This window comes from Bombus affinis, chromosome 4, assembly GCF_024516045.1.
Source record: "Bombus affinis isolate iyBomAffi1 chromosome 4, iyBomAffi1.2, whole genome shotgun sequence".
Lineage (NCBI taxonomy): Eukaryota > Metazoa > Arthropoda > Insecta > Hymenoptera > Apidae > Bombus > Bombus affinis.
Window position 1 is genome coordinate 10,827,474 of NC_066347.1, and position 10,667 is coordinate 10,838,140.

Sequence of the window (10,667 nt, forward strand, 5' to 3'; positions counted from 1 at the left end):
AAATTTTCCAAGGACTACTGTATTATACACACAAATTTGATAAAAATGTATATTGAATTTACAAAAATTAGGATTATAAAAGCTTGCGTTTTTACAAAAAGGTAACATAATTAAAAAGACAATAGTTGTAATTTTTAATTCTTTTATAAAATTATTGTATCATAAACTTTTAATCTCATATACAATTATTATATATTATTGAAACAAATAATTCGATAATAAAAAAATGCTACGTTATTTTACGAAAGTTTAATATTCTATTAGTTTGTTTATCAAAACCTTATACAAAATTTCGGAATATGATAAAAAGAATAACTATCCTACTTGAACATTGTAATATTAATTTTAATGCAATATAAAAATATGCAATAAACGAATATAATCAATACTAAATACTAAATTCTAATTAATATGTCACTTAATATAGAAATTAATATTAATTCGTACAGACAACTAATCACGACTTTTAAGAATTATAACAGCCAGCCAAATCGAAGAAATTTTACCGATGTAAGGCTGTATCTGACATACCACAGCAAATTCAACTGGATCATTAATATTATAAATCTTCGTCGCATGTAAATACTCACTCAAATCATCGATGCTGCATTCACGTTTGTTTAAAATAAAACCATGAACGTGGTAAGCTCTGTATAATTGTTTCAAATCCCTTTTATCTAATTGTACTTCTGAAGAAGGTTCTATTTTAGAAATAAAATTTCGTAAAATAGTTATTGCATGTCGATTAAAGATCGTCGTTAAACCAATTGTGCTACGCCAATGAGCTAACTTATCTTTTAAGGCCTGCTCTAAATCCATAGCGGTCTTCTTAATTTGCCTTAGTTCTTCCTCTGTAATACTTAAATCTAATACTTGCACAGTATGATCATTTTTAGTTGACGTCGTAATGTCAACGAATCGCCATTCTTTGCTTAATTTCACGTCGTACTTGAGATTATGGGCCAAAATAGATTTTTGCAAATTTTCCCATATCTAAAAAATATGTTATTCGTAATAATTACAAAAAATTAATATTATTTTAAATAAATTGATGTGTAACAACAATAATACTAACGCCAGAATGATTAATTAATCGAGACACCTTCATTAAAGGACAATGGCTATCATCTAATTTATAGCATTTTCCAACTTCTGCATCCCATAGCGTATATATTCCGTTTTCACTGATACTTAAAACAAATGACGTCCATTTACTTATTTGAGAAGAACCTGTTATATTAATATAAAAATCATTAATACATTTCTTTTGTTTACAATTAAAACCATAGTAGTCTAAGTACAATTACTACACACCTAATAAAACGTATGTCTGCAGATTGAAACCTTGTAATAATACTGCAAGTAGAGTTGCTCTTCCATAGTGATCCACTTTACGTATGTTCAATGTTTGACGTGGAGTGATCGGCCCATAATGATTAGGTAACGATGGTACAAGCATCACTAATCTTGCAGCATCTTTCGGATTTTCGACGCCGTTAATTTTATATGATGTAACGAGACATCGTTGAATTCCTTTCAATAATGTATTTATAGTAGTACTTTCAACCGACTTAGGAATACTTGAATGATCCATTTTCATCAGAACATAAATACGAGTACATGATTGGCCAGGACTAGCTTGTATGTATCCAAATAACAAATTTGGGCTAAATAATGGAGATAATGTAATCCATCGTTCAAGTTCTTGATAATTTCTGTGATGTTCAAGAGGAATTCTGGCTTCACCTATCCACTGTTGACCCCAAACAGGATGCTGATCAAACAGGCGAATCTTTATACAATGCTCTTCATTTTGTCTTGGTAACTCAAAGTACATTGTTTGGTGCCATATAGGTGCTGAACCTTCTGCTATGGCTGTTGCGTGTGCTGTATTACCCCACTCAACTTCTACAAATGGTTGAACTAATGCAGACTCTTCTCTAATTGGTATTTCTATTCCTCGCAGGATAGTTACAGACAAAATTGTTTTTCCTATTGTATGATGTCTACGGGTACCAGATGATGATTCTAGTGGGTGTTTAACTTGGAATAAGTTCCTGAATGATATATTGAGCAAAGAAAATGCAGGTTGTTCTGTTATGACTATGTCTGGAGATTTTGTTTCCTCTGTTTGACTTTTCTTAGGTGTGATAAATTCTGAATTTCTACCAAAAGTTAATGCTGGGTCTTCCAGTAAAAAGTATTTCACTTGATTTTTATGAATACTTTTCGATGGTTTGAGTAAAGACAAATGATTTTGTGGATCATTTGGATCATTACTTAATTTATAAAGATGAGATGCGTATGACTCTTGTTCATTTTCACCATAACTACGTAAAGTAATTGTACAAGTGACAGTTCCAGCATATATTCTACCAAAATTGTCACTTATTGCAAAATCTATTTCTGCTGTATGATTCTCAATGTTGCGTTTTGGCAACGGCAATGGTAAGATGCTAGATTGACCACTTTTAGTGTGTACTTGTGTAGAAAGATTATTGCATTCTGAACTCTTTATTAACAATTTATGCATCTTTCTATTAAAGGGACTATTTACCTTACATATAATTTTCTTTTTGAATAACAGATAAACAGATGTGATTTCTATAGAATTGGATTGATTGGTATTAATGTTTACTTCACGAATTACAATTTCTAACAATTTGCCAGAGAATTTTCGTTTTGATTCATATTGTAAAACTTTCATGTTACTAAGTTCAGAAAGTTTAATGTCACTGTAAACAAATGGATGATCAGAAGAATATAATCCATCCTCAACTAATGCAGTTTCTTGACATAATTTTCGCAGATTTTTAGTATCATTAGTAAGAACATTGATTTCTGAAATTTTATTTATAGTAGGATATGCATAATAAAGACTTAAATCTTGTTCTTTTCTATCTTCTGTATGTTGTGCATATTCCTTAATGAAATCGATATCCTTCTTGAACATATTTAAAACAATGTCTTAATCAATTACTGTAAATATATATATATATAGAAATTTGTTGCAAAAATATCAATATAATTGATATATTTTTATTATTTCATTCATTTACATTCGTTTCATCACAATTCAATGTTTATTTTAAAAAGATTGCCTAGCAACGTGTAAGTGATGAAAGCGCCATCTAGAAATTCAAAACTTTACCAATATCCTCTTACTAAATAATTCAACCTTTATCAATTTAATGACTATATTTAAAGTTAAATTATACCATAGACAGTATACAGTACAAATAGAATTTCATATCTCGTAAATTAAGATATTGATCTTAGAAAGAAAATATCAATAAATTTACTCTACTCTTTACAAATTAGAACGATGAACTTAGAAATTATATTTAGTTTAAGAATAACAACTCTGCAAAATTTTACGTATGAAATACATAAAGAAATGTATGATAGAAAAACATAAAGGCATAAACGCAAGTACTGCTTTACAAAGTTAAAATTAACAAGCACTATATTAAAATGTACATCCTAGGGGCAGCTATCTACCATAGTATTCAATCATAAGATGGAAAATACTTGTACCGCTTCTTATTCTTTAATACTGAAATATGTGTAGGCTGTGAAAGGAAATTCGTGATTTCATTCTCAATAATCTAATCATCGATATATATGGCCAAGAATTAGTAGAACTAAAATTAGTAATAGAGAGTTTGGCTAATAAAGGCGGAATCTGTAATTTATTCTATTTGTTTCAATTGAGAATTGATAATATATATATGTAAAAAATTATAGAGATAGACATGATTCTATCCATTTTAAAGATAACCTCGCTATATCAAATGAAATAAAGAAAATATATTCGAGTGAATTGTTTTATTATCATTCGAGTTGCATTTCTTGTATGATTTTACGATTGAAAGATTTCACAAGACCAAAAGAGATATAAAACTGTAAAGAGGTCAGAAACCACAGTAAGGTGAGATCGCAGAATCAAGAATAGAGAGCGGATACGGTCTATGCTTGTGGGCAGGAAGTAGATCAACTACAATTCATCGTATAATCAATCTACCGAAGTTTACATGTCAATCTTGGATGCATTCCTTACTTTAGTCTTATGTTATCTTTCTTATAACAAATTAACGTATCTGCTTAATGACTTAAATAGTTGCTAGTAAAGTACAGTATACATTCGCAAATTTTGTTTAAAACTTATAACGTTAAATCAGATGTTTGAATATTTTCACATTATATTATTCTCAGTTTTATTATTTTTTTATTGTTATTAATATTTCAGTATGTTAATTTTGGTGCTATTTTTTATTTCCTGATTATAAGAACTAAAACTGTTTTCCTGGAATGTGCAATGTAGCAGTTTTAATATATTTTTAGGAAAATTCAGTTATGTTCACATTTGTAGGACACCCGGTATACGGAGACAAGATCAATACCTAATATGGGTGTACATAATACAAATACATATTATAAGATCCCATACACCTCGCCAACTCGAAAGGTTCTATGTCCTTTTTAATACACATGCTACATTTCAATATATTTTATGATATTATGTATTATAATATTGTATCGAAATATTAAATATCAATTGTTTCTGTGAATTAAAATATTTAAATGTACTTTTGAAGGTACATATATTGCATATTTACTATAATATACACGATTATAAACTTCATACAGGAAAAGTTAAGAAAATATAAACAAATGTACAGTTTAATAAAAAATTATTATTCATTTTATAATTTACATTTTAAAATCCTTATATTTTATATTTATATGCAAATTAAATTACCGTCCCAAGCAGATGCTAAATGTAATGGGAAATAGTAAAAAAATTAACAAATGTTTAAATTATTCATAACACATACGTATGTATATATATATATATATATATATTTACTAATTTATGTTATATTATTTAACATGAAACATTACTTAACATTATTTATGTATCATGAAAAGCAATAATTTTTTAGTAATCTTTAATCTATTATCTCTGAAATAATGTTTTTAGATTTGCGACATTTCGGGATAAAAATACATTACATTTTATTACAAGAGTTACACGAGTTACATGAGTCACCAATAAAAATGCAAAATCCAAATATGGAAGAAACTGTCGCGCATCGCAACTACATTTTTCTATAAAAATTATACTCATTTTCCTAAAGTTTGTTCAGATGCTTTGGCTAAAAATTAATTTTTATTATTGTTCATTTAATCTAACATAATAAATAAACATATTGTCTAATATCAGAGAAACAAGCAATTATATCGTTAATACGAGGGACTATATTTTCCGTATAAGGACTGTGTGTTCAGTTGCCGTGGGTACTGCGGTCGAAAAAAGACCAATCACGAAAGGGAATGAGGCCACCGACGACCAATCAGCGTACGGTGACGAAGTTGCCTACCGAAGGTATAAATACCCGTGCTAGGAGCCGGTGATGCATTCTGATTTTTGGGCGGAGGTGCCGTAGTTGTTAGCAAAAGCTCCATTACTTGCTTGAGCCAACTATCGACGTCTTACGTCTATTTCTATTTCTTTCTGTGAAGAATTTTGAAAGACTTTACATTACAAAATGGTAAGTTTTAATTTCATTTTTATATTTTAAAGAATGTTAAAGAAAGGTAAAAAGATAATGATACACTACTGGAAAGAAAGTAGCCATCTTGTAACGGTTAAATGCCGGCCGGCTTCCGGCTTTATGCTGAGTTAACGTATTTTTGGAATCTCTTTTTATTTCTTTTATTCTTTATTTAATATCTTAACTTTTTATTGTATATATTCGTTTTCTCATGTTTTATATACCTATTTAAACAATTTGTTTTTATAATGATTCGAATTATAATGATCCTTTTTTTTTTAACAGTTGAGTTCATTGAACTTTGAGCATTGACATATTAATTTATCATTCTGAAGAAAATTGATATTCATTATTATTAAAAATTTAAGTATGGGGGTTGTTAAATATGGAATATTTAGTTATTTCTGTAATTTATAAATGTATTTTGTATCTTTATTTTAGCGTGAATGTATCTCAGTTCATGTTGGACAAGCTGGTGTCCAGATTGGTAATGCCTGCTGGGAATTGTATTGTCTGGAGCATGGCATCCAGCCTGATGGCCAAATGCCATCTGACAAAACCATTGGTGGGGGTGATGACAGTTTCAACACCTTCTTTAGTGAAACTGGTGCAGGGAAACATGTACCAAGAGCAGTCTTCATTGACTTAGAACCCACAGTAGTTGGTTAATATCCTTAGTTCTGTTACATTATAAGATGTAGTTGTTTATATAAATTTGTAACCAAATTGATTTTCTTATTTAAGATGAAGTACGTACTGGTACCTATCGTCAGCTGTTTCATCCAGAACAACTGATCACTGGCAAGGAAGATGCGGCCAATAACTACGCTCGTGGTCACTATACAATTGGAAAAGAAATTGTAGACCTTGTCTTAGACAGAATTCGTAAATTGGCTGATCAATGTACTGGTCTTCAAGGATTTCTTATTTTCCATTCCTTTGGAGGTGGCACTGGTTCTGGATTCACCTCTCTCTTGATGGAACGACTTTCTGTAGACTATGGCAAAAAATCGAAGCTGGAATTTGCAATCTATCCTGCTCCACAAGTCTCCACTGCAGTCGTTGAGCCATACAATTCAATTCTGACCACGCATACCACTCTTGAACATTCCGACTGCGCATTTATGGTTGACAATGAAGCCATCTATGATATTTGTCGCCGTAACTTAGACATTGAAAGACCTACGTACACTAATTTAAATCGACTGATCGGCCAAATTGTATCCTCCATCACAGCTTCTCTGCGATTCGACGGTGCACTGAACGTCGATTTGACTGAATTCCAAACTAATTTAGTACCTTATCCCAGGATTCATTTCCCTTTGGTAACGTACGCACCTGTCATCTCCGCAGAGAAGGCATATCACGAACAGCTCTCTGTATCAGAGATTACGAACGCATGTTTCGAGCCAGCCAATCAGATGGTGAAATGCGATCCTCGCCATGGAAAATATATGGCCTGCTGTATGTTATACAGAGGCGATGTCGTACCCAAAGATGTAAATGCTGCGATTGCCACCATCAAAACAAAACGTACTATTCAATTTGTCGATTGGTGTCCAACTGGATTTAAAGTTGGTATTAACTACCAGCCTCCGACTGTGGTCCCTGGTGGTGATCTTGCCAAGGTACAGCGTGCCGTTTGCATGTTGTCAAACACGACTGCTATCGCGGAAGCCTGGGCCCGTCTTGACCATAAATTCGATCTTATGTACGCTAAACGTGCATTCGTCCATTGGTATGTCGGCGAAGGTATGGAAGAAGGTGAATTTTCCGAAGCTCGTGAAGATCTTGCGGCTCTTGAGAAAGACTACGAGGAAGTCGGCATGGATTCCGCCGAAGGTGAAGGAGAAGGTGCCGAAGAATACTAAATAGCTCGAGTATTTACAATTGTTTTGATATCTTTTTTTTTTGGTAATAAAGAGACAGATTGTCTTCAGCAACGATGTGTCCTTATATTAAAAAATCCTAGACCTTTTTATGTTGAATAATTGTCTTTTTTTATTTATACATTCGTAAGTATCGTTTACAATCTTTGTAACTTCTTTCCCACGTAATTTAGATATACATATTAATATTTTATACAAAAATTTTTATAAAATTCTGAAAAAATAATTACTTGTTTAACTGGTATTTATATAATAAATCGGTAAAGATATACATATTTTACGTTCTTTCGTACAAACACGTTTATATATCAATATGCGGAAAACAGGTGCTATTTATGTAAACAAAATTTTACAACTTTTTATGTATTGCCTACAGCTTAAACATTCATTCGCGAATTAATAATTTACGAAGCAATAATGGTCACTAATCGTCTGAACGTGTATATTCGTGTTTTATTTTCATTTTATATTACAATGTCCTCATAAAAATCTTCATCTTCTGATTCATAATTTGGATACAGTTGGAAATTATGCCACATATATACGTCATCTCCTATGTCGTCGTCACTATCTCCTTCGTCATCGTTATCTTCAATTGGCATTCCATAATATAACATGTTATAGCACTTAGAATCCATATCTTGAAAATGTTCATATGGCTTATTACGATTGAGAACAGTGCTGCATAACCAACAAAAATATGTATTGCATCGCCAACACACCATTTTGTTGCAACCATCTGATTTCTGTGAAATAATTGCATTATATAAACAATGTACTTGTTTCATACAGAGTGATCCCATTGAGTTAACTCAAAGGCAATACCATCTTTATAGCAAACAGATCATTCTGTATTACATATGTGTATATTAAATAACGTTATTGTTTATTATCAGATAATACCTCAATAGCAGCTTGACATCTAGGGCATTTTTGGCTATTACTTTTAATCCAATTCTCAGACATAGCATTTTCTACCAAAGTTTGGAGTTGTTTTTTACCATAACGTTGTTCCATTTGCTGTTTCTTATCATCAGGAGCTTCTTGATATTCAGCTACCACTTTATGTATTTCAGCTGTATAATAGAGTAAATATATTTGAAATATTAATGTTTTCAATACTACATATCATGAGCAATCATTTAATGATTTTAAACATTAAGTAATATTTTGCAAAAATATACCTGAATAAACTTTGCATGGTTCTATGCCATGATACACCATTTTGCAATAAATGCAGAATGCATATTGACAGATTGGGCAATTTGCCACTTGTTCATTTGGTTCACGACTAACTGGATACTGACAATTACGTCTTGGACAATATACTATGTCTCCCATAGTATCTAATGTGGCATTCAATAATATAGAATCATACTTTGCAAATAATTCTGAACTTACTAAGTCTTTTATCTGAAAACATTAATATTATCAAAGGAATAGAAACAGACTTTGAAATGAACAAAAAAATTCACCTGTGCAGGAGTTGCTTCAGAGGTACATTTTTCTTCTGGACAATAAATATTTTGCACATTTCCATCTTTGATTCTTATTTCTAGGTAACCAGCTATGCAATCTTTACAAAATACGTGACCACAAGGGAAAAATTGTGTACAATGCTCTCCTAATTTGTCCACAAAACAAATCTTACAAGTATAGAAGTTTTTCTTGAATTCAATTTGGTTACGTTTCTCATTGTAATCGATCAGTGTTTGTATTGGGTTTCTTCCAATAGGACAATCTAATACAGCCCTTTTATCATGATATTTCCTTACTAACTTACCTAACTGCTTGTCATTAACTTTTTTCTTTATGGCGTTTTTTGCACCTTCAATTGTACATTCTTTGTCTATATTATCTATTTTATTCTTATGAATGATATGTGCTATTTCCAAAGTTTCTTTATAACGTGTGTAAGCAGGACTCATATTAAGATTGTCTTGTATATCCAAGAATTCTAAAGTTTCATCATGCAGAAAGGCTACCCATGTAAATAATATTTCTTGCTCTTTACTTTCTTCCCACAACTTGTCTAATTTTTTACATAGTTTAGTTAACAATGAGAGATGCAACCAAGATGAGCATAAAGTAAATTTAGGTGGCAACTCCGAAGGATAATTTTTTGGTAGAAGTACATGAAGCTTTAATGGCGGTAAATGAGATATTTTAATCTTTTGTTCCGGTTCATCCACTTGCCTACAATCCTTGTATGTTGCTTGATAATCTACAGGAAGATTTATGAATATTGTAAAAGTACATTGGTACTGATCATTCTCCTTGTGATATGAAAACTCTTCTGAATTGTAAATACTTTCCAACGCAACAATCTCATCTTTTTGCTTTTCACTATCCATCTGTATAAATTAGATAATCAATTGTAGAAAAATATAAGATTAAATTTGCACTGAAATAATACAAAACTTAACAAAAGATGTATAAAATTTGTATGTACAGTATACGTACAAATTTTATAAGTAACTAATAATATAAATTTCTATATATATAATTTGTAACGTGCTATTTTCATTTTATTTTTTCATTGCAAAGAAAGATATACTTTATATTTGACAGTTCTAGGTTAAATAATATTAAAAGTCATTTAAGAAAGAAAAAATGTTATATCTGACTTTTTAATTACAATTAAACATCACAATTGATAATTTGTATCAAAATCAAAAACAGAAAAGAAGAATGTAAATTAATTAGTCATATTTGTATAACAAATACTTCAATATTGCAACATCACATTACCTCAATCGTATTACGCGAAAAATATATGCACTAACGACGAATATATATTTATTCAAAGAAATTTTCACCAAAAACAAACAGTAAGAATAAAGTGTAATTTTTAAGCTAAATCTTAACCATTAATAAAATTTGATGTAATACGTAAGAATTTTCAGTCACATACAAAAATGAAAGTATTGTTTTTATTGTAAAATATCGAAAAAATATAATAATATTATGTAACAGAATTATAGGTAAAACAAATAAAAATATCTTGTTAGTATATTGTTATTGAAAATTTCCCGATTCGAAGTTAAATTTCCTAACGAATTTTTTCCCCTACCTATGTAATTTTCCTGAGAATATTAAGCGTTCGATATGTTCACATTTGAAAAGAAAAAATGTATACATTAACACATCGAGTTTTAGTGTACTATTTTAAAAGAAGTATTACTGTATTTACACTATCTACACAAAAAAACAATACATA

General features: G+C 30.4%; 3 protein-coding genes across 4 annotated transcripts; 1 reads left to right on the forward strand and 2 right to left on the reverse strand.

Moving 5' to 3' along the window:
- Nucleotides 1-229: 229 nt before the first annotated feature.
- On the reverse strand, nucleotides 230-3,492 carry LOC126915681 (coiled-coil and C2 domain-containing protein 2A-like). Its single transcript, XM_050720565.1, has 3 exons — nucleotides 1,315-3,492; nucleotides 1,076-1,230; nucleotides 230-993 (listed from the first exon to the last, which is right to left on the reverse strand). Exons 1-3 carry the CDS (start codon nucleotides 2,951-2,953, stop codon nucleotides 454-456), a joined length of 2,334 nt encoding a protein of 777 aa, XP_050576522.1. The 5' UTR covers nucleotides 2,954-3,492; the 3' UTR covers nucleotides 230-453.
- Nucleotides 3,493-5,391: 1,899 nt separating this feature from the next.
- Nucleotides 5,392-7,501, forward strand: LOC126915685 (tubulin alpha-1 chain-like). Its single transcript, XM_050720571.1, has 3 exons — nucleotides 5,392-5,555; nucleotides 6,000-6,222; nucleotides 6,303-7,501. Exons 1-3 carry the CDS (start codon nucleotides 5,553-5,555, stop codon nucleotides 7,427-7,429), a joined length of 1,353 nt encoding a protein of 450 aa, XP_050576528.1. The 5' UTR covers nucleotides 5,392-5,552; the 3' UTR covers nucleotides 7,430-7,501.
- A 379-nt stretch (nucleotides 7,502-7,880) lies between these two features.
- LOC126915684 (E3 ubiquitin-protein ligase RNF14-like) lies at nucleotides 7,881-10,666 on the reverse strand. 2 transcript variants are annotated; one of them, XM_050720568.1, is made up of 5 exons: nucleotides 10,521-10,666; nucleotides 8,923-9,801; nucleotides 8,632-8,860; nucleotides 8,351-8,523; nucleotides 7,881-8,193 (listed from the first exon to the last, which is right to left on the reverse strand). In XM_050720568.1, the coding sequence occupies exons 2-5, from the start codon at nucleotides 9,799-9,801 to the stop codon at nucleotides 7,912-7,914; spliced, it is 1,563 nt and encodes a 520-aa protein (XP_050576525.1). In that variant the 5' UTR covers nucleotides 10,521-10,666; the 3' UTR covers nucleotides 7,881-7,911. The 2 variants fall into 2 exon arrangements, with proteins under 2 accessions (XP_050576525.1, XP_050576527.1); XM_050720570.1 differs by lacking the exon at nucleotides 10,521-10,666 and adding an exon at nucleotides 10,199-10,490.
- Between the last annotated feature and the right edge of the window lies 1 nt (nucleotide 10,667).

Bases quoted from the DNA above. Each gene is read 5' to 3' on its own strand.
- LOC126915681 (XM_050720565.1), bottom strand. From the start codon at position 2,953: ATGTTCAAGAAGGATATCGATTTCATTAAGGAATATGCACAACATACA. The intron at 1,231-1,314 runs GTGTGTAGTAAT...TTAATATAACAG, and splicing joins GCAGACATACGTTTTATTAG to GTTCTTCTCAAATAAGTAAA. The intron at 994-1,075 runs GTTAGTATTATT...CATATTTTTTAG, and splicing joins GATTAATTAATCATTCTGGC to ATATGGGAAAATTTGCAAAA.
- LOC126915685 (XM_050720571.1), top strand. The intron at 6,223-6,302 runs GTTAATATCCTT...TTCTTATTTAAG, and splicing joins CTTAGAACCCACAGTAGTTG to ATGAAGTACGTACTGGTACC.
- LOC126915684 (XM_050720568.1), bottom strand. From the start codon at position 9,801: ATGGATAGTGAAAAGCAAAAAGATGAGATTGTTGCGTTGGAAAGTATT. The intron at 8,861-8,922 runs GTGAATTTTTTT...TAATGTTTTCAG, and splicing joins CTGAAGCAACTCCTGCACAG to ATAAAAGACTTAGTAAGTTC. The intron at 8,194-8,350 runs GTATTATCTGAT...ATTATTTCACAG, and splicing joins GATGTCAAGCTGCTATTGAG to AAATCAGATGGTTGCAACAA.